The sequence below is a fragment of the Tupaia chinensis genome, unplaced genomic scaffold (assembly GCF_000334495.1).
Source record: "Tupaia chinensis unplaced genomic scaffold, TupChi_1.0 Scaffold000252_1, whole genome shotgun sequence".
NCBI lineage: Eukaryota > Metazoa > Chordata > Mammalia > Scandentia > Tupaiidae > Tupaia > Tupaia belangeri.
This window is the reverse complement of record NW_006159732.1, coordinates 3,138,258-3,162,416: the sequence shown is the minus strand read 5'-3', so window position 1 is coordinate 3,162,416 and position 24,159 is coordinate 3,138,258. Positions and strand designations below refer to the sequence as shown.

The 24,159-nt window shown below is 38.9% G+C and overlaps 1 protein-coding gene across 1 annotated transcript in view; it reads right to left on the bottom strand.

The window, feature by feature from the left end:
• The window catches only part of MEP1A (meprin A subunit alpha), a 41,040-nt gene that overhangs the window by 5,767 nt on the left and 11,114 nt on the right, over positions 1 to 24,159 (bottom strand). The window contains exons 6-13 of the mRNA XM_027772073.1: positions 22,859 to 22,976; positions 18,231 to 18,406; positions 11,269 to 11,490; positions 10,054 to 10,203; positions 6,772 to 6,987; positions 2,806 to 3,279; positions 1,547 to 1,720; positions 532 to 829 (exon numbers count right to left, since the gene is read on the bottom strand). Coding sequence (XP_027627874.1) covers positions 532 to 829; positions 1,547 to 1,720; positions 2,806 to 3,279; positions 6,772 to 6,987; positions 10,054 to 10,203; positions 11,269 to 11,490; positions 18,231 to 18,406; positions 22,859 to 22,976 — 1,828 coding nt within the window. The remainder of the gene's footprint in view (positions 1 to 531; positions 830 to 1,546; positions 1,721 to 2,805; positions 3,280 to 6,771; positions 6,988 to 10,053; positions 10,204 to 11,268; positions 11,491 to 18,230; positions 18,407 to 22,858; positions 22,977 to 24,159) is intronic.

The following is a 24,159-nucleotide window of genomic DNA, read 5'->3' as shown; positions in this document are numbered from 1 at the left end:
TATTTGCAATAGCAAGCACAGCTGATATATACATATACATGAACCCAAGTCTGACTTTAGGCATAAACCTCAGTGAGTAGAATGAACATACTATAAAGTAGTACCTAGCTGGGGCTATATAGCTTACTGCAGTCATCAAATACGCATTTCATTTTGTATGCTGTAGTGAAATATAGTGAATTAATGTAAAAAAATAAATTTAAAGAAAAGGAAAAAAAAGAATGATATATATAGTGATTGAATATATAGAATAATAATAGTAATAATAAAATAAAATTTATTAAGAAAAAGATGTTATTAACAATATCAAAGGGGTGAAAAAGGGAAAAGTCGAGAGACAAGAGACCTCGCACTCCTATGCCTTGACACCATAGGCTCACCCATCTAGGGTCAGGGAAAATTGTCTCCAGTTGGCCATCTGACATAGTCGTTGCCCCAACCCATGAACAGTGCCTCTGACCAGGAGGATAAACAAACCCTTGGTTGGAGACTGCTGACTGATCCCTTGCCACCCCAGGCCACAGAACCTACCTGCAGCTCGCCATCCCCTTCACATTCACACAGATGCCTTCATTTTGGCAAGGGTTAGGGTCACATGGGTCTCTGAAGTACTGTGGCCAGTTCTGATCTTCCATGGGGCCTGCATTCTCCACTGACCGCTTCTGTCGGCTGATCGACTCCTGGCCCAGGCTATCAGGAGGGGCTTCCTCTAATACAGTCTTCCCAGAACCTTCTTTGGAGGTCTGCTCTTGGCCTTGGAGAATGAGGCCTTGAGGGACCATCCTTTCGTTTTTAGTGGGAACTTCAGTCTTGATAAGGTGGGTAATATCTTCAGGAAATATATAAAAGTGATAAAAGTGTCATGAGCAAGATCCAGGATGAATAATTTACTACAATTAGCTCCACAGCTGGACAAGACTTCCTGAATATCTCTGGACATCACACTTAGTGACACAGAAAAGTATTTTTGCATCCAATCGATTGTAATAATGCTAGCTATTTTTATTTAGTATAATCCAATCACATTTTTGTTTGTTGAGCTTACAAAAAGAAACATAAAATAAGCATGAAGACTAATCTAAACTAAATTGAAACTGGTGAACTCTCATATTTGATAAGTTATCAAAAAGATTATAATAACATTTTAGTTTCTCTCAAGGACATTTAAAGATGTGTCTTTGACCAATTGGGTAAAATGCAATTCTCTTACAACACATCTTCTTATTATTATTTTTACCTCATCTTTGAAAATATCCCCACATCCATGAGTTGCTTCAAGATCAGAGTAAAATGGGTAAAGCACCTTGAGCTTAGAAATATTTTTTAATAATTATTTCATTTTATTTATTTGTTATTATTTTTCAATTGACCAGAGAGAGAGAGAGAGAGGAAGAGAGAGAGAGGGAGAGGGAGAGTGAGAACGGAAGCCTCCAAGTCCAGGACTGGAACCATAGTCAGCCATGTGGGAGCCCAGCAGCTTAACCACCACGCCACTTGCCAGCCCCAAAGCTTAGAAATATTTACTCAGGAAGACAAGCAAAAGTACCTTCAAAGTCTACAAAAATGATGAGGTCATCATTCTTAAGGAAACTCCTCCTTTTCAGCATTTGGTGGGAGATGAGTCTACTCCAGCTCAGGCCGCTGCTTCGATAACATTGGCAGTCATCATCGTAGGACCCCTCAATGGATGGCCTGTTCCAGATAGTAGAGTAATTCATCCCTGTAAAGTCACAGGTAACATAAAAACATATTACCTTTTTATACCTCATTTTCCCATTTCTCTCTCTTTCTTATTTTATTTTTAAGTTTTTCTTTTCTTTTTTTTTTTTTTTTAGAGGATTTTGCTATAAGGCGTGTGTGCTCGCCAGACAGACAGCAGACAGAGAGAGACATAGAGACAGAAAGCGAGAAATCACCCCCCAGGGGGGATGGTCATGCCACAATCCCTTCTCCTCCATTCTCCTCTCGGGATCCTGGGCACACACGCACGCACACACGCCCGGCGTGAGTTTTAACTCACCGGGTCCGGGACGTGAACCGCAGTTGACTACATGGGAATCCAGCGACATAGCCATTACGCTAACTGCTGGTCCCAAGTTTATTTCTTTCATGAGAGCAAGAGACAGTAAGGGAGAGGGAGAGAAATAGAGAGATACGCATGATCCACCCCCCTCAACCACCCCCCCACCCCGTCTTCCCAGCCAGCCAGGATTATGGGTGCATCTTCAGCATGCACAAATTAACCAGGGAACTGAACTCCACCATCTTCCACATGAATCCAGCATCTCGTGAGCAGGATATTACTGCTATGCCACCAAGCTGGCCTTCCAACTCGTCTTTAATGAGTTATAGAGCTCTGTTAATCAGAAAATGAACTATGCTGGAGAAAGTCAGGTTATTTACTCTTTTCAGAAGAATTAAAATTCAGAATTGAGAGGTGGGAGGGGCAGAGAAGCACAGCTTTGAGTGGCCCATCATCCACTACTGAGCGACTTCTTAAAGGAAGAGGGAGGGACAGCTCCAGTTTCTTCCTTTTAAGGCTTAAGGCTTTTATTTTGAAAGAAAAAAAGTAACGTGACCATTTTATTATTGATATAGTGTGCCTCAAAAATAGTGTTCTCATTTCTTTATTTCATGGATTACTAATTTTCACTTAGTAGTCCGATGGTCCGATGTCACTATGTGGTTGATGTGTCCAAGGAGAAAATGTGAGATAAATGCTTTTCTTTCTTATACAGATGTGGACAACATTTGTTGGTCCTTCCAGGTTGAAAGGCAGTTCTTATTTGTACTCAAGCCACCTACCTGGAAATATCTCGAAACTGGAGGTAGTAAAGATCAGCGTGGAGGACATTCTATTCCTGACATCAGGCTCCTGGTCAAGTATGGTCATGATCAGTTGTCTGTTTACCACTGGCCACTCCAAGATAGCATCATTTTCTCCACTGCACAAGTGAAAATTAAGTCCCAAGTAGCCAGAGAAACTGGAGTTTATCCTGCCATGTGGGTATAAGGTCAACCCGAAGCCATATCCCTCTGAATTATAGAATCGAGGGCTGTGCAATTGGTCCCCTTTACTTGTGTTCTGAAGGACTTCAGAGAAATTTCGTATTGTCCAAACCCCTGTGGGGCAGGGGGTTTCTGTCAGAGTAATGTCATCCAGGTAAATTCCCCCACTTGAGTTTTGAGGGTCACCTTTTGTGCCCTGGAAAAGGTAGCGAAATTTCCTTTCTTCTTTGAGCGTCACATGGGCAATTTTCCAGTTATGGTCTGAATCTCCTGAGGACAGAGAATAGAGTAAATGACAACTGTAGACAGCATTTAATGAGCACTTACTCTAAGGCTGGCACTTGTGCAAGTGCTTTACATAAATTGTCTCATTTAATCTTCACAGTGACTCCATAAACCAGGAACTATTCCAAACTAAGTAACTTTTTCATAGTCAATGTCTAATAAAGGGAAATAGTTAAATAAAGAAACATACTATGATTTATTTTAAAATTCATATTTGAATATTAATCATGAATTTGCTTTCCACTGTCATTTAATTCCATAGGTTCCAGGTTTCTTCCTGAGTTTGCAGGTTCAATGCAGTTCAAGCTCTAATGTTAGCTCTGAAGACTCAATATTTTGAGCCATATAAGTTTGAGCTATATAAGTTTGAGCCATATAAGCCACTTTACAAGCTAAAACTCAAAGAATGATAATTCCATATGGTCTGACCCATGACTTGTTGACAGAGAGTTGGATGGAAGACTAGACTCAAGAGTGGTAAAAACTTTCAGGATAAACTGGATATCTCCTATCACAAATTGACCTCCTCCCTAACATTGATTTATTTTTTTCTCTTCCTCATATTATTACACCAAATAGGGAATCTGAATAGTTCAAAGTTACTATTATCCAAATGCCCAAATTTTACTGAGGATCATATCTATCTGCTTTTTTCCCCTGAGACTGAACTAGAAAGGGGAGTTTTGAATAAAGACCTGAATAAGAGGGTGAGAATACTGGTCTAGAATGTGGGACCTTGAGCTAAACAGCACGAAAAGCCAAACAAGGGTTTGGGGATATTGGGGGAAAAAATTACCAGGTCAGAGCAAGTCAGAATTCTCTAATGATATGTCCCCACTTTGATATTTCACCCAACATGTATCCTGGCATTGGGCTTAAAGAGGAGAAGAAAAATGCTACACATAGGAATCATGCTGGCTACAATGCACTCATGCAGATGAGTGTTTAAAAAAAAGGACTTGGAAAAGGACTTTGAGAATGTCTTTTCACCCCTCCCTGTCTGTGGCTTCCAATCAGAAATCTACTTATGGAGCTATACTTTCTTCCAAACCGAAGAGTCCTCTTAACCCTGTTTTCTTAGGTCATTCTCTCTAAGGACAATGTCAAGGGACAGGTCTAGCAATGTTCTGTTTCCTGGGGCCTGAGTAGTTGTGTTGGAGAAAGGTAGAGAGACCACACCTGTGACACTTCAAATCTATATAACTGTCATCTCCTGGAGACAGGCCTGCAGTCAAGTGGGAGACACGTGGACGTGAAATGTAATGAGTGCCAGAAAGTCTGGACTAGGGACCCAGATACAAGATTCAGACCATTTACCCAGTTCTATGATAGATCTTTAACTGCCTTGTTTTTCTTAATATGGGTTGTTAGAATGAGGCTGAAATACAGGAATATGATACTGGGAGGGCGATCTCAGAGGCTTTGCCAGATGCGCAGACTCGTCTGTGAAATCACTAAAGGTTTCATTTATTTGTTTCTATAGGGTAAGTTTGATAGATCACAGGCTTTCTGAAAAGAGAATAAGCATCACTTGCTTACTAACTGCCTTGTTTTTCTTAATATGGGTTGTTAGAATGAGGCTGAAATACAGGAATATGATACTGGGAGGGCGATCTCAGAGGCTTTGCCAGATGCGCAGACTCGTCTGTGAAATCACTAAAGGTTTCATTTATTTGTTTCTATAGGGTAAGTTAGTAAGGATAGTAAGATTGAGAAAAATTTCATCCCTGTTAGTTCAAAATTGTCATCTGTAAGGGAGTCAGGGCCTCAGGAGAATCATAAATGTGTGTGTGTGTGTGTACACACATATTTGTGTGTAAACATTTCACATATAGGTTTATGTATGAGCTTTATATATATAATGTGTTATATACACAGATATATGCATGGGGTGACTTCAAAAAGTTCATGGAAAATACTGAGAAAACTATGCATGGGATTCTATATTGTTTTGGCATCACAATTATACTTGCATTTTGTTTTCCTACAAACCTTTTGAAGTCCCCTTAAATAGACACATTTTTGTTAAAAAACATATTGATCAAAAGTTAAACACTATTCAAAAATGTATGTAAGCATCTAAAGTCAAGTACCACATAAACACTAAGTGATATTCAACTAACTGCAGAAAAATTTTATGGACAAAACAGTATTAGACTTATAACTACTTTAAAAATCCATTCACATGGTGTGAAACTTACAAGACACACCTTTGACTTCACTGGAATTCCAACTCCAGCAGTGTAAGGAATCAAATTAAGCATGGAATGGTTTTGATTTTATTCTTACAAGGATAACACTTTCAGTTTTAGATGAAAGTGAGTGGTGCCATCAATATTACTGAAACTCTAACTCATATTCTCAGTCAGTATTTACAATTCTTGGTAAAATAACAAAGTCTCAACTGAAGTGAATCTAGTTGTAATCCTTCCACTATGCCAGCTATGACAAATTTCAGGCAAAAAAGTGAACCTCTCAAAACCATTATCTGTAGAGTTTTCAGGTAACCCACACAGTGGATTGGATAAAGATGATTTGGGCACCTGTTCTCATGAGTGACCTCTTAGGAAGCTTTCTCTCTTCAAGAGCAGCAGCTTCTTCTAGAAGTATACAAAAAACATTTCTTTTCTCTGGACTCATTTAGTTGAGAAATTCTTTGCTGAATGGAAAAATAGGAAAAACTCACCTTTCTTTTCCTGGTTATAAATGAATTGGCACCATAATAAAAGAATGTAAATACTTCACTTTATAATCTTGAATCTTGATTTGTGGCCAGATCACCCTCAAATCCAACTACCTACCTGAATATTTTAAGGTTTTAAAGCTGATCGACTTACAGAAATACAAAAAAATAACACTTAAGAACATATAAATTATTACAGTGAAATCAATAAATACAAATGGCTTATTTCCCACCAACTTTATAAGTAGACTTCAAGCTGCTTCAGCATGCTAAATAATGGCATCATGTAGCCTTATGAATCAGATGCAAAACTACTTATCAACAGTTTAACTATTCTTTCTCCAGCAGCATCAATTTCTGCAGCCCTTTTACCTTCCACTCTCCATCCCTGATTCATCCATTTTCTCTGTCCCAGACCCAACTTTCTTCAAAGTGCTGAATCATATTCATATATTCTGATTGACCATTGACAAAAGAATATTTCAGCTTCATCTCAATGCTGCTTCTAACTTGTAAATGGTTAAAACAGTCACAGAGTGAATGAAACATGACAATATGCCAGATAATATGAACCAGATATGCTAGGTTCTTAGAAAAGGAGGAGGAAAAATGAAGGAAAAGGAGAAGGAGAGAGAGGAAAAAGAGAAAGAGGATGAAAAAGAGTGGGAGAAAGGGTAGGAGAAGGAAGGGAGAGAAGGGAGGAAAAGACAAAAAGGATGGGAAGGGGAAGGAAGAGAAGGTGCATATGCCCAGAGTTTGAGCCAAAACATTGCTTGTGTTAATGCCCTAAGTACCTTGAAAGGTCTTCAGCTTGACCAACTTGCGAACATTGCCTGTGCTGTCATCCCTCCTGACCCAGACAACGAGTCTATCAGAAGAGCTTCCTGTCATTTTATAGAAAAACTGCAGGCACTGCTGTTTCCTCTTTGGGTAAAGGATCCGAGACTCCAGTAGTGCTGCCTCTTCTTCTGACCCCATGCTGGTGTTGAAGTACATGAAGTAACCGGCACCTGTCGAGAGATTACACCAACATCCCATCTCTAGCTTCCCACACAACAGGTGTTGTCCACTCAGACAAGTGGAAATAGTGAACAACAGTGGTTACCCAAGCAACAAAAAGGAGATTGTCAGCACATAGTCTCCATCTCAATGGACATGGTCGCTGGGTAAGGCTGCCGCTCTGCATAGTCTCTTGATTGCCTTTATTTCCAAGATGGTGAAATGTACACCTTGGCCTTAACGAAACACATGCTTCAAATAAAGCCTAATGGAATTCGGTATCTGCAAGGTGCATTCTATTTTTCTAACTAATTATTGTTTAAATTGGAGATTCATTACAAGGAAAAAGAGTTGGCCTCCTAGTTGTATATGAAGCTGTGAGATTTAAAGACTTAGGACTTAGATTTGAAATATGATGTTTTTCTATTCAAAAATGTGTCATGACTTTTCCAATAACCCAATATTAGGGACTAATTGAAGATTTCTTCTGAACACGAAGAAAAGCTTTAGAAGAATACACACACACAAAAAAAAGATGAAAAGTGTCCATATTAATGCCCAAGTTGGGATCTGCCTAGCTCAAACATCTCAAAACTCTCCCCTAATAGAAAGCAGGTAGCTAAAGAAACACGTCATTTGGAAAACTAGCACACTTTCCAAGTCAAGCACAATGAAAAACTCTTGAAGGTAAAGAGATCCTTTAATCTATATTCCACTATTCAATCCTCATCAAAAATGTTCCAAGCTAAACATCTCATAGGATAAAAATAAAATGGATATATGGTGCAATGTGAGATATCCTGGCAATACCTCTGAAACTCTCTGCTTCATCCCTGCCTCACACAAGGAATGCTTGTTGTTCATATCAGCATCAGACATTGATGGTAAAGTAAGCCTTCCACTAAGCCTAAAAAACAACTACATGGCTTTATTATTACATCAAGGGAAATTATATTTTTCTGTATGTTCTTCCCAGCATTTCAATTTATTAGCCTGAGACTTCTGCATTATGAATTAGTGGATATTAGAGTTTAAAAACTTTTTAAATTTATATTTATTATTGTTATTTTTTAATTTGACCAGAGAGGACAGACGGGGGCAGGGAGGAGAGTGAGAAAGCAAGCTGCCAGGTCTGGGACTCTAACCGTGGTCAGTCAGCACCATGCCACCTGTAAGCCCACGAAATAATTTTAAAAGGAACTCACAAAGCAAGGAAATTCTTCCCAGGTGTACTAGGAAGCATGAAGTGAAAGCTAAATAACTCAAGCCTGGGACTTAAGAGGCCTGAATTCTTGCCTCAGTTCTGCCACTAACTAGAAGCTTATTCATTTTTCTGGGTTTCAAATGGGGATTGGGTTCTGTCTCAAGAGGTCTTTCAAGCTCTTCAAGTCTATTCATCTACCTTAACATGAAAGAGCTTTCTAGCAGAGAAACATGGTCCCATTATTTGTCTCCTATAGAAGTAAAACGGCTTGTCAAGTTAATCTGAAAAGATTCCCAGGTATTTCTTCTGGGATGTTATCCTTTCTTTTCTTACTAGGAGGCCAGAACATTCTTCCAGCACATACCTCTTATGTGAAGATCCCTTTTCTGTTTCACTAAAACATGTATACTAGCCTAGCAACAACTCCACAGGCGAAGGTGGATTAGAGACTATGATGACAATTAAGAGACAACTTCAGATTTGGATCACCCTTTGTACACTTGAGAAGATACGTTTGATATTTTGATGTGTGATAGAGACTTACACCCTCTTCCAAAGAAAGAGAAAGAGTGGCAATGACTTATGACCTCTGACTTCTTCTCTCTGGGTGGTGTGGCATCTAGTAACAGTCCAGTTCCTTTCTGCACAAAAACTCTGATCAACTCCCTCCTATACAGTCATGGGCTAATGAATTCTACAATAGTCCAGTCCTTCAAAAATCTATTATAACCTATAACCCCACTTGCTTCTAGATAATGTTGAAATGATTTCAATGATAGGCACCAAATTAAAGGATGCAAAAAATTAATGGACCTTCTGGAGAGAAAAAGAAGATGGAAAAATTGGGAAATGAAACTGCTGGTCTTCAGAAGAGGTCTTTGCATGTGTTCCTTTTTTCCATCCTCAATGTGACATATTAATTTATTAATGTCCAGAGAGGTTTACAAAAGCAGAGACTGTCAAAAAAAATGAAGGACACACACAACAACTTCCTGTGTCATAATTAGTAAGTGGTGGAGCCATATTTCAAACCCAGGTGTGTCTGAGGTTATTATTTTAATATCACACAAATCAAGTGTAGGCACTGTCTGAAGCTGCAGTGCCCAATGGCAACTACCAAGAAAAGGTGAAGTGGGGCCAGCAGGTGGTATAGTGGTTAAGACACTGGACTCCCATTTGGCCAACTGTGGTTTGAGTCCTGGACCCACTGACTTAAAACATGCCAGACACATGTGCGTGCACGTCCAAAATCCTAAGAGAAGAATGGAGGAGAAAGAATTGTGGTGTAGCCATTCCCCAGGGGGGCGGGGGTGATGATTTCTCATTTTCTGTTTCTCTGTCTCTTTGATGAGCACGTGTGCCCTATAGCAAAAATCTCTCTCAATAAATAAATAAATAAATATATAAATAAATAAAAGGTGAAGTATTGCATAGTCATTTTTATGTTGATTGTTAAAATGCTAATATTTTGAATGTTAGGTTAAATAAAATATAACACAAAATTAATTTTACCTACTTCCTTTTACTTTTTTATACGGCTATTAACAAATTTTATATTCCTTGCATGACTCACATATTTCTGTTGGAGGATACTTCTCTAGAGATGTTACCCTTATTTCCAAAGTCATATCTAATCAACCATATGTGCGTATCAGCTTTGTCTTTGCTTAAATGTATCTTTTCTTTTTGTATGCTCAGAGCCTGGATTTATTTTTATTGAGTCAATAATAGAGATAACAGAAATGCTCTTTGTCCTTGTCCAGATTCTAAAGTTTGATAAATAACGTTCTGATTGAGACAAAGCTTGCTGTCTTTCATTGCCTATCTGAACTTGGTGAACCTCCCAATCAGTTCACTTTCCACTGTCACTGACCTGTGCACTGTCCCAGCAAGGTGTGATCCAGTTGTCCAACCTGAACACTGTCCTCGTGGACCCAGTCAGCGTCGTCTCTGGTGCTCTGAATCATCCCACAGATATTTGCCTTCTCAAAATTACAGTGGTCCAAAAGGGTGTGGGTGGTGGCTGAAAATGACATATTTGCTATCTGGTTAAAAATATAGGACATGTCATTCCAAATATCTAACATCTTAACCCTAAGACCTCATTGTTCAAGTACAATAGGATCACAAGCATTTCATTTTCTTGACTTTTCATCAAATGTAAATTGTGTTGTCACCTGTTAGGTTTGAGAACTTGCCAACACAAACATAGCCCTTTCAGCCTCACAGGATCAATATTTTAAAACTCTATCATCATTCTTAGCTATGTAAATGCCAACCAAGAACAAGGAACCTATAAAACAGGGTTTTGTACTTAACCTTCTTTACATATTTGTTGCACAAAATTAAAGATTGTGTCTCACAAGCCTAGTGGGGTTATCCTAGAAAACACCCCACTTCAGAGGATTAGGTTACTCTGGAAATAACTCGCCTGGGTAAAGAATTTTGTGGGATACAAAGTACTTTGAAGCCCATCACCTATCCTGACCTTAATATAATAATGTGCCCTTCAAAAAAAAAAAGCTAAAATTGGACAATAACAGCTCTTTATATCTGTCTAATACTTCCGCTTTACAAAACACGTGCACGTAACTGATTTTCAAAACCACCCTGTGTGGGGAGCCAGCAGTTGGCATAATGGCTATGTCGCTGGACTCCCATGTAGTCGACTGAGGTTCGTGTCCCGGACCTGGTGGCTTGGAACTCATGCCGGGCATGTGTGCGTGCTTGGAACTCACGCTGGGCGCATGTACATGCATGCCCAAGATCCCGAGAGGAGAGTGAAGGAGAAGGAATTGCGGCATGACCGTCCCCTCTGGGGGGTGATTTCTTGCTTTCTGTTTCTCTGTCTCTGTCTGGCGAGTGCACGCGCCCTATAGCGAAATTCTCTCCAAAAAAAACCCACCCTGTGTGGTAGATGCTATAATTTTTTGTGGTCTAGAGATAGACCAACTAAGTTTATGTGCTTTGCCCATGTTCCCTGAACGAAAAATTACAGAAGTATAAAGGAGATGTAAAAGAAACCTCTAAAGCTAAGGCATCTCTGTTGAGGCTAGTTCATCCAGTCCTCAGACCCAGAGGTACTCACTGCAATTGTACATTCGGTTCAGCCGCTCCAAATCAATGGCACTGAAATCCAGGCGCTGCCCAATGATGGAGTTAAACTCAGGGATCTTGGCCGTGATGGTAGGGACACTGTCATTCTTATTAAATGAGAAAGGTGCATAGTGCATCAAAGACTCGTAATCATAGGGTGTGTTGAGGTCCGTGATGAAGTCGTCATCATAGGTATTAAAGTTGTGTTCATAACCTGGCAGGGAGAGGATCCACAGTCTTGCTCAGTCATATTATTTCCCCTTTGACTGCATAATCAGAGACCCAAAAAGGAAAATTATCATGATTTAAGTATTTTTATATTAATGATCTCAGTGCAGATTTATCATTCCTAATATGAATATCTGAAATCCAAAAATGTTCTAAAGTCTGAAACTTTTTGAATGCCAACATAGTGCCACAGGTAGAAAATTTCAAACCTGATCTCATGTGACAGGTAACAGTCAAAACTCTGCAAAACAAATATGCATTCGAGTAATGTATATAAGGTGTATATGAACTGTAAATGGATGTCCTGAACTTGAAAATTTGAAAACATAGGTAAGTTCCCAGTTCCATTCCCAAGATGTCTTGGTGGATATAGATATAGATATAGATATAGATATAGATATAGATATAGATAGATATAGACATAAATATAGACATAGATATAGAAATATAGATATAGATATTCCAAAATAATAAGGAACATCTGAAACATGAAATATTTCTGTTTCCAAGTATGTCAGATAAGGGATATTAACCTGTGCACATTATAATTAATATTAATTAATTAATAGATAGCATTATATTAAAATATAATAACATGTAATAAATTATAAATTGCAATAAATACAAAATGCCTTTATAATATATAAGTACATATTATAAATTATTAAATATTTGTAGTTATTTAAGTCAAAATTGTGCTTTATGAATATACATATGTAAATACATATATGAATATATATGTATGTGTATATATATATATATTATTGTGTGGGGACTTCAAAAAATTCATGGGAAATGGAATTATGAGTTTTTTGTTTGTAAAATTTTTGAAGTCCATGTAGTTTTTTAAAATTTAATTTTAACTTTATTTAATTATTCTTTAAAATTTGACCAGAGAGGTACAGAGAGAGAGAGAAAGTGAGAAAGCAAACCACCAGGTCTGGGACTCGAACCACGGCCAGTCATGTAGTAGTCCAGTGCCCTCAAACGCCATGCCATCTGCCAGCCCCCATGTAGTTTTTTTAAAAAATAATATTCATTTTTCACAAACTTTTCAAAGACCTTTCATATATAAGTCTTTCAGAAGGTAAAGCTTAAAAATAAAAAAAAAAGCAAAGCTGAGGTAGGTTTTTCAAATGGCAACTGAAGGATTTTTCTTCTTTTAAGTTTTTGCCATACATGCACTCATCAGAGAGAGACAGAGAGTGACAGAGAGAGGAAAAGTGAGAAATCACCCCTCGGGGGGATGACCACACAGCAATCCTTCTCCCCCATTCTCCTCCTGGGATTTTGGGTATGCACGCACATGCACCTGGCATGACTTTTGAGCTGCCAGGTCTGGCATTTAAACCATGGTCAACTTGGTTGGAGTCCAGTACCTTAACCACCATGCCTATCTACTTACCCCAAGAAAAGGAATTTTAAGTTCAAGAAAATAGTCAGGATTGACGGTGTTCAATGTACAGCTTCCTAATCACCAAGAATCTCAGTCACCAAAGTCTTCCCAGAGCCCTTGCTATCACTTCATGGATTAAGAAGCAGAAGTCTAAGAAGCAGAGGGAAAGATAAAGATTTGGCAAGACAGAAACATCCTGTCAATCAAGGCTCACATCTTTCTCTTCCAGAAATAGCTTCAAGTAGAGAAAAATAAGGAGAAAATTTATATTTTGGTCAAGTCAGGAAAGGTAAATATTTTTTCTGATATAATGCAAGTGAGAAAAGATGTGTTACATTGTGAAAGGCCAAACTAAAAAACTGTTCAGATATTCTTTGAGCTGACTAGCCATAGCAAGTTACTGTTTCTTACTGCAATCATGGAAAGGTCCATGGATTTTTAATTTCCTTCCTGTAGAGTGACAGGAATGAAAATCAAATGAGAATATTCCTGACTTCCAATCCTAACTTTCCATTCTCACGTTCTTCTCTTTTCTAGCTCCCCATCCAGTTGTTTTTAACAATTAGAGAGAAGAAAACAGAACACCTTTCAAAGACATCATTTATGGGCATGTGCAGAAATGTTGAAGTTTTGCACAATTTAGCATGTGCTAAATGTATCTCCAGGAAACTAGCAGATGGTATAATGGTTACATCACTGGACTCCCACGTAGTCAACTGTGGTTTGAGTCCTAGATCCAGTGACTTAAAACTCATGCCAAGTGCATGCGAGTGTGTGCCCAAGATCCAGAGAGGAGAATGAAGGAGAAGGGATTGTGGCATGGCCATCCTCCCAGACAGTAATTTCTTGTTTCTGACTCTCTGTCTCTCCAGCAAGCACATGCTCCCTATAGCAAAAATCTCTGTTCAAAAATAAAAATAAAATAAAAATAAAAGTACCTTCAAATGCTTCTCGAAAACCAGTGAACCCCACTGTTTTAACTATACAGTTGGATACTGATGTCTCATTCTCCCAACTGAAAAGGATGTTAAGAGGATTAGCCAAGAGTATCAAAGCATTTTCAAAGGTGGAACAGGGTTAAGAGAAATAAGTGACCCAAATGGGAAGAGGGAAAGTAACTCCCTCTACAGCACTTGCTCCTAAGCCGTCAATGACAGTGATAGAATTGTAAAGAGATGAAGGTGATGATGGTAAGGGCCAGGGCTTGATTCTGAGCTCTCCTGGTGATTCTCAGTGGCATCTGAACTTTCAATTCACTGGATGTGTTCTATTTAACTTTTCATTAAAAGTTAAGGTTAGAATAGACTATTCTTTATTATTCAAAGATTCTTATCAGAATGGTTTATAAATAAATATTTTTCATAATATTTTAAAATGCATTCAACTTGGGCCAGCAAGATGGTTGGCATGACTGTTTCCCATATGGTAGACTAGGAAGTTTGGTCCAGGACCCTGCAGCTTATGGAATATGCCAGGTGTTTGCACATGTGTCCAAAATCCCGAAAGGAGAAGGAGAAGGGATTGTGGATAGATCATTGTTCATGGGAGTTGCTCTCTCGCTCGCTCTCTTGCTCTCTCTCATCTCTCTCCAGTGTGCACATGCATCATCTGGCAAATTCTTTTTTAAAAAAATATTGATCACATTTTTCTTGTGCCAACTGTCTCCTGGCAGCTGTGCTAGGGCGGTAGTTGCCCCTGACACTGAATAGGACAGGCCTGGTCCTGCCTTCAGGGAGCTCCAACTGAGAGCCTGGAAGAGGGCACAGTCTTGGAAACCAGGGATCAGTTGGCAACTTTTTTATTGTAAAACATCAGATACAAAATATTTGGGCTTTGCTTTTGTCTCAGCTACTCATCTTGGCTATCATAACACAAAAGCAGTCACAGGTGTATCAACAGTCATGACTATTTCCATAAAGCTTTATTAATAAGAGCATGGATATAGCCCATGGACTATAGTTTGCAGATTGCTACTAGACCTCAGAAGTTGAGTTTTTCCCTTTGCAGAATGGAGCAAACTTGGAAAAGGCAATTCTGACTCAAGAAATGGGTACAAACTTGGAGGAATAACTACACTGCCAGTTCGCTGACTTCTTAGATTAAATAATGTGACTGACATCAGCAGGAGATGAGATGCAATAAAAGTCATAAAACACCCTGAGAAATACTGCTCTTGTTTACGATCTTACTGGATTTTATGTCTCATTCGAGAACACTTCACCAGTGACTGCAGGCAATTTAGATAAAACTGGCGTGCAATGATGAAACTAGAGATCGGAGATGAGCAGAGATGTACGGAGCAACCCATACTCCACCTGGAGCTGAGCAAGTCTGCAAACCACCCTGGCAAATGTGCTGGCTCACTCTTATACCTGGGACTTTGTTTGGCTCAATCCATCCTAAAAATACAAAGCATTAGGGCTGACAGGTGGCATTGTGGACTGGACACTAGACTCCCACATGGCAGATCATGGTTCGAGTCCTGGACCTGGCAGCTTGCTTTATCACTTTCCCTCTCTCTTTCTCACTTTTTTCCCCTCTATGGTCAAATTAAAATAAATAAATAAATAAATAAATAAAAGTTTAATAAAATAATTCTTTAAATTTTTTTTTGAAAAGTACAAAGCATTGTCTTCTCCAAGACTTATAAATGATAATGTGTTTCTGCTTTCTCATGAACTATTCAGCGAAGCTGAGTGAACGCACTGGAAGGTAAGAAATTCAGGTCTGTAGGCAAATATAGACAAATAGTAATAGCACCCTAATTTTCACGATTAGAGATTCAGTCTTTAGACTTACGGCCCCATCCTTTTACCTTCCACACAAACTCAGTTTTAATTAAATACTCTGTGGGAGATAAATACAAGTCTGATATGTTATTTCACCTCTGGGTGAATATGCTCCCAACCTTCCATAGGTTGGACTGGGAGGCAAAGAATACTGCTTGACTCGGAGGTTCAGTGGTAGGATGGATGAGAGTGTGCACGTGGGTTCAGACTTAGAGACCTATTATGCTTTTACAAATCACATTTTCTCTCCCTCTCCACCACTCTCTATTCACATTCTTACCAGAACATGAGGAACTGGGATGAGCTCAGGTTGAGAACTCTCACAGGTGATTTTGGTATAATTAGCCATCCCTGTAACTACCTCACATGACAATCATTGACCACCTTACTCAAGCATGAGCTCATTCTGGCAGAAATCTTTTGAAGGATTCATTTTTAGATTTAGAGCTTGACCAGTTCTTCAAAGCCTCTATAAGTTAAATGGCTATGGATATAATGCAATATAGAAACCCATATGTGTAAATGGGATCTGAATACCTACAGATAATCTACACAAGGCAGTTATTTTCTTTCTTTTTTTTTGAGAATTATTTTTCATTAAATTATACATTCATTAATTTAGTTTTTTTTTTCTTTAAATTAACCAGAAAGAGACACACAGAGAGAGGGGGGGGGAGTAAGAAAGCAAGTCACCAGGTCCAGGACTCGAACTATAATTGGTCATGTGGGAGAGTCCAGCACCTTAACCACCATGCCACCTGCTGGTCCCAACATTTATTTATTTATTTTATTATTATTATTTGTTTTTTCTTTCTTTTTTTGGAGAGGTTTTTTCACTATAGGGCGCATGCGCTCGCCAAACAGAGAGAGACATAGAGACAGAAAGCAAGAAATCACCCCCCCAGGGGGGATGGTCACGCCTCAATCCCTTCTCCTCTCGGGATCTTGGGCATGCACGCACACACACCCGGTGTGAGTTTTAAGCCACCGGGTCCGGACGCGAACCGCGGTTGACTACGTGGGAGTCCAGTGACATAGCCATTACGCTAACTGCTGATTCCCATTATTATTTGTTTTTTGTGAAAACCTTGTGTGGTGATAGTCAAAGCATTTCTAAGACATTCTAAGCCATTTCTCAAAATAACACTTTCCTGAACTAATTTATACTTAAAAAAGAGGTACCTTCAGAAACATGACACTGCCTTTTTTCAACACATTAGGAAATTGTTCAATAAATAACATTGTAGTGTACTCAAAAACACTCTTCTAGTTATCTCAAAAAAAAAAAAAAGTTAAGCAAAGCAGCATTCAAGGAAATCTAACCAAAGTAAAGAACATTGAAATTGAGCCAGTAGGTGGCATGGAGGTTAAGGCAGCTGGATCCCACATGGCTGATTGTGTGGTTCAAGTCCTAGACTTGGTGGCTTTAAAATCATACTGGGAGTATGTGCATGCATGTCCTAAATCCTAAGAAGACAATGGAGGAAAAGGGATTGTAGCATGGCCTTCCCCACTGGGGAGTGATATTTTATTTTTTCTCTCTCCCTCTCACTGTCTCTCTCTGGCTAGTACATGTGCCTTATAGCAAAAACTAAAACAAACAAACAAACAAAAGAAAAACAAACGAGAACATAGGAATTATTAGAAAAACTTAACAGTGGGGACCAGCAAGTGGCGTGGTGGTTAAAGGTGCTAGACACTCCCACATGGCCGACCACGGTTCAAGTCACAGACCTGGTAGCTTGCTTTCTCACTTTCCCTCCCTTTTCCTCTCTGTCTCTCTTTCTCTGGTCAAATTAAAATAAATGGATGAATAAATTAAATTAAATGGATGAATAAATTAAATTTAAAAAAAGAAAAGAAAAACTTAACAGTGTAATAACATGTAAGATAAAAATGTGTTTATCCTTTGCATAATTTGGGATGGGAGCAGAAGAGGAGAGATGCTCAGAAATGAGGAAGAGGAGACCATTAAATTTTGATTAACCAGAGCTCACATAACTAGTCAGAATAACTAGTCAGAATGAACACAATTGGGATTGCAATTTCCTATTAAAGGATGCATTTTTGTTGATGTTTTGTTTTTAAATACCTGTTATTGATTAGGAAAAAAACACCGCCCCCCCAAAAAACAAAAAAAACCACAAGGTTTCTGGACTATGTTGTCCCTGGGTCATTGAATAGAGGTGACTGTATATGGGGTGATTTCTTACTTTCTGTCTCTCTGTCTCTCCAGTGAGTACATGCGCTCTATAGCAAAAATATCCCAAGCAAAACAAAGCAAAACACTTCCAATTAATCCACACACTGAATTAATCAATATACACTATTTTCTGGCACCCTTATACGAGACCTGTTATGTTCAGATCAGCACAGGCATAAGAGAAGCCAACAAATCATTACCTCTTCATGGTCTCTGTTCCCACTGAAGAGGGTGAAGGTCCTCTCCACACAGACTAGGTCTGGTTACCCTGGGGCTTGTCTCAGCAAGTAATAAAGATCACAGCAATTGCTACCCAGCCATGGTGGATTCATACTCACCTGGAATAATTTCATCCCACCAGATTTTGACATAGTCATCTCGGTCTGTCCTTGATTGTTCATGATAGAATCCCAACGCGTGCAGGATCTCATGTTCAATGATGGCCTTGTAGTCACACCCCAGACCAATAGAAAGGTTCTGACCTACATGCTGGTCACCAACTTCAGACCAGCACCTTTAAAGAAGAAGACAAGAAAAACTGCTCCTAGAGAATTCTTTAGTGGCTATAATTTATAGAGTTCAGAACACAAATTAGAAATAAATTATGATTTTTTTTAAAGTATCAACAGCATTCTCATATGCTGATGGGTAAAAGTTAAGAGAACACTTACATAAGAAACCCTATAGATGGAATATTATGCAGACTTTAAAAGTGGTGATTTAGTATAAAAGTGGTTCTTACTCAGAGGAAAATTAATCCTAATAATGTATTAAAGTTAAAAAATGTAAATATTTGCATTTTTCCTCATCTCTGTAATCTCATAGGGTATTCCAAATCATAATACTATTATTAAGCCTTTTAACAAAAATACGTTGTCTATGTGGTAACTGTGATTGACTTTTTTCTTTTATACTTTAATAGATTTCAAATTTTCCTATAATGAGAAGGCAAAACTTTTATGATCTAAACAAGGAACCTTGGGCCAATCCTGTAGCCAAACAATTAAAGGAGCCAGATCCCACATGGTCATTTGCTTTTAAAATCCCAGCTCCAGTGGTTTAAAATACACATCAGGCATGTGTGCATGTGTGCTCCAAACCCCAGTGGGATGGAGGAATTAAGGAAAAGGGATTGCAGCATGTCCATGCACCTTTGGGGGGTGCCTTCTCTTCTCTCTCTCTCTCCCTCTTTCTCAAACACACACGCCCTTGGCAATTTAAAAATTAAAAAAGAAAAAGAACCTTATTTAAAAAGCAAGTTAATCAAGTCCAAGTTTTTGGACATAGGCTAATCTACAGCATGATGATAGTGCACTGAAGGCTGCCTAACCTACTTCTCCCCTGCAAAGAACCATAATTTCCTTCAGAAGCTAGTGGACTTGAGGACTTCTGGGAGATTTTCTAAATTCCTTGTGATAGAGCCTCTTGCTCTCTTTTTCCTATTTTTTTCCATAAATCCATTTTTCATATCTATTAGTAAGCCCAAAGTTCCTTTTCTTTTCTTACAAATAGTCTCCTTTCCGTTGTGAATTGAGGATCTGTATTTTCACCAAGGCTGAGCAAAACAAGATATTTGCCAATACTTCTAAATGCTAGCCACAGACTGCAAGTTCCTTAGTGACCGTAACATTCCTCCTCCTACCTGCCATTGTTCTCCCCAAGACTGCTAATATCATATACCTCCAAGTGCTAGAGGATTTCGTTTCTACTCAAAGATGGGTCTTATTTATTTTCTAATAATTGTATCAAGGTAGAATTTATGTGCCATGGAATTCACCAGTTTTAAGTGTAAAATGATTTTGAACAAATTTACTGAGTTGTGTGAATTTAGCCGTGATCAGCTTCCCTGACAGTAGCATTTCATTTACAAATCAGAGGTTACAATGCAAAATAATCACACAAAACTCAGAGAATGCATTTATTTGTTTGTTTACATCACTCCCCCCGACAGAAAATTGCAAGTTGCAAAAATATCATAAATTCTAGCACACTGTGAACCTTTGCCCTTATCTTTCTGAAAGAGACCAGGTGGCTTCCAACTTCAGAGGACCAATGCCTTCAAAGACCTGGGGGCACTTTGGGTCAGTCCCTTCCCTTAGTCCCCTTTCTCCATGTTCCCTTCCTTTAACTTAAAGGATTAGAGATATTTCCAGGCCACAGACACTAAGAGTCCCACAAATTCAGCTTTTATAAAGAATGTCTCTCAGGCCAGCCTCTTAGCCTAGTGACTAAGGGAGCCAGATCCCACACAGCCCATCACAATTCAAATCCCAGTCCCCAGTGGCTTATTAAATGCTAGTCACATGTGAACCCATGCCCAAAATCCTAATGGGCTGGAGAACTGGAGAAGGGACTGTGGTATGATCATGCCCCATCAAAGGACATTATCTTTCTCTTCCTCTTTCTGTCTTTCTCTCATCTGCACACAAGCTTTCTGGTAATTAAAGGCAGGAGAGAGCTGATCTACCTTTTAATCAGGTACTGGGGACTGAAAATAAATCAAAAGAATTTCATTGAGAAAAAGAACTTTTGAAAACAGATCTTATTAGCTTTGTATTACTTTAAAGAATTTTTTCTCGGGACCAGCAGTTAGCATAATGGCTATGTCTCTGGACTCCAAAGTAGTTGCCCGTGGTTCGAGTCCTGAATCTGGTGGTTTAAAACTCATGCTGGGCGCATGTGGGTGCATACCCAAGATCCTAAGAGGAGAATGGAGGAGAAGGGATTGCGGCATGGTCATCCCCCCTAGGGGGTGATTTCGCTTTCTGTCTCTCTGTCTCTCTCTGTCTTTCTGGTGAGCACACGCACCCTATAGCAAAAACCTCTCTGAAAACAAAAAAGAAAAAAATTATTTTTCCCTGAAATGGTCAATAAAAAATGAAAGGTTTTGATCCTTTCTTGAAGCTCAGTGCTATTTCCTCAGTCATATTCCTAACCTTAGTGAAAGATGTTAGCATTTGCCAGTCACTTAGATTTTTCAAATTTAACAAAATCTCAAAGACTCTTTTCCTAATCCCTCATATAAACTAATCTAATAAGTTTACATTTGGATAAGGCTCTCTTAACATACATCTGGCATCCATTCTAGTTTCTTTATTTCAACTCTCTTCCTTAGTATAGGTTCTTTTCATTTCTTTCCTGGAAGATTAGAACATCATTTAATGCCATTAATCTTGACTTATTTCAACCCTTATCTACTGTTAATGCACTGATCTTTCTAAAACGGAAAACTAAGTACATAATTAATCTTGAATAAAACAGTGCGTTCCCTCACACCTGGATCTCTATTATCGAGCACCCAGTCACCTGGCTCATCTTTCTGCCCTTTTCACGTAAATCTTCAGACATACTGAACCTAATGCAGTCTCTACCAAGCCAGATTTGTGTTCGTGTTCTCTGCCTTCTCTTCTCCTTCTCCCTTCTATCTCCCCTCTTTTCTTTTTCCTTCCTCCTTCACCTCTCTTCCTCTCTTCCTGCTCTCCCCCTGCATTTGCACTTGCCTCTCCTTTGCCTCTGTGTCCTTCTCCCTTCCTCATCTCTCTAACACTCATCTCAGCTCTCTCTGATGCTTCACGGCAGCCCACATCTTGTCAGAGGGTCCCACATCTCTCTGGTTATAGCCTGCAGCTCTCACCAAAACGTATTCAAACTATTCGCTTCTCCAACACCCTTCCCTGCAATCCTTGCGAGATGTGACACTGCATCTCATATTTTTTGTGTGTGCCTACAGACTAGCAAACTTTCTGGCATGTAGGTGTTCATAAAATATTCTTTTTTAAATAGAAGCACAAGCTAAGAAAGTAACTCAGGCAAGTTAGGTATTTAACCTGTATCTATCTATTTAGTCATCAGCAGTTTGGGTTGTTTATTGCTATCTTCACATACTTTTTTTTCTTAAGAAGCTAAACTGTGTGCTAACTTCTCATTTCTCCTCTATTGTCCATCTAAGGTCAGAACTAGAAAAATAAGCTAGATAAAACCTGGAAGTGATGGGAAATGTGGCATGAGGAAATACTTCTTTCTAGGCAGGGCTTGAAGACACAAAGTCGCTGCAGATGGTGGCTTTGCTTCGCAACCTCAATAAAGCCTAGGTTGGTTTACACAGTCACCACTGGAGAAAAGAGCTTCTGTTTTAATATGTCATTCACTTCTTAGAAATAGATCACTATAAAGAACTAATTTATGTATAGGAGTTTCCAAAGAGGTCCAGCCAACAGAGTAGTAAATTTAGAACAATGTCATTAATAGAGTGCACTTTATGCTTTAATAAATCTGACTCTTAAAAATGTATTGTAATTTGGGGTCCACAGGTGGTATGGTGGTTAGGGGCACTGAACTCCCACATGGCTGACTGTGGTTCGAGTCCTTGATCTGGTGGCTTCCTTTCTCATTTTCTCTCTCTCTCTCTCTCTCTCTCTCTCTCTGCTCAAATTAAAATAAATAAATAAAGTTAAATCAAATAATTCTTTTAAAAATGTACTGTAATTTAAAACATGACCTCTACCTAGGAAAAGAATTGAAATAAATCTTTCTAAGGCACAGACACATCTAAATAATTCATTCTCTACATAGCATGGTAGAAATATTATATAATTTAAAAATTTACAATGAGGGAACCAGCAGTTAGAGTAATGGTTATGTCGCTGGACTCTCACGTTGTCGACTGCGGTTCGCATCCTAGACCCGGTGGCTTAAAACTCACGCACGGCACGTGTGCATGCATGTGCATGCATGGTGTGCCATCCCCCCAGGGGGTGATTTCTCGCTTTCTGTCTCTCTATCTCTGTCTGTCTGGCGAGCTCACGTGCCCTATAGCAAAAAAACCTCTCAAAAAAAAATCACAATGAAAGTTTTGATTTTCTTTTTAGTTTCTTCCCAATTTCTCCTTTTAGCCTTTGAAAAAGATGGTTTAATTTTTGTAAACCAAAGGATGCATGGTTTTCACACTGTAAAATTTTATACTAACCCATCAAACTGCTGAAATATAATATATGAACTCTCTCCTTCATATGGCTTGAAATCCACACAGGACTTGAGACGGAACATTTCAAAGGCATAGAGAATGGCTCCTTTGGCATTCAGTTCTGGAGAAATAAGTAAAAATATCAATGCACATTATTTAGCTCTTGGATAATATATACAACTTTTATTTTAGAGAAAATCATGCTACCACATGAAATCCATAGAGGCTTATTATAGATTTTTCTTTTAGTCATAAACAGATTCCTTGGAAACCAAAACTGCAAAATTAATTGTGGACATAAACATTAAGTGTATACTTGAAATTCACAATGCAAATGTGACTACAAAACACGTATATGTTTCAGGGACTGTATGAAACCATAAAAGAACTCCCCCATTTCTCCCTTTCACTTTCCCCCATTGAAACAGAGACATAGAAGGCATTGCTTCAAGAGTGTAACATGACAGACCAGAAAACAGAGGTGGCTTGCAAGTTGCTGTGGTTTCGTATGCATAGATACAGCACCTTGGAGAGAAGCAGAGCAGTGCTCTTTACTCGAGTCTAAGATGATATCCCTTCTGGCAGACCTTAGAGAGATTCATAGGTTCTTAAAGCATAAAAAGCACATATGGTGTTTTACCCTGCTTTCTTGCAAGATCTGTGTGGAAATAGCAAGTCTAGATAGCCAGCACTGCTCACAGCCTTAGAAAAAATTTCTGTACCCCCACTTGATTCCAAAGCAACAGAAACCTAATGGAATGGAAGGGGAAGGAACAATAAATATGGACTAATAACCTGTGTGGACCAATGACCAAATATGGAATGCCTTTCCTTTTAGGAAACATTCATACATCTCGGCATGGTGTAAGACAAGGATAGGAAGGGAAGATAATATATCTCCAAAGGAATTGAGATTATATTTTTACTTTTTATGTGTTTTTTGTCACACATGAATTCACTGAAGCTTGGGATCTACGTTAAAAATGTGATAACATGGGACCAGTAAATGGCGTAATGGTTTTGTCATTGTAGTCCCACATGGTCAAGCACGGTTCGAGACCTGGGCCTGTTGGTTTAAGTTGGCATGGTGGTTAAGGCGCTGGACACTCCCACATGGCCGATCATGATTCGAGCCCCAGACCAGGTGGCTTGCTCTCTCACTTTAACTCTCTCTCTTTCTGCCTCTCACTCTCTCTGGTTAAATTAAAATTTAAAAAAGGATGAATAAATAAAATTAAATAATTCTTTAAAAAAAAAAAAAAAAAAACCAAGGCGGGGTCAGTGGCAGGTATGCCCAAAAAACC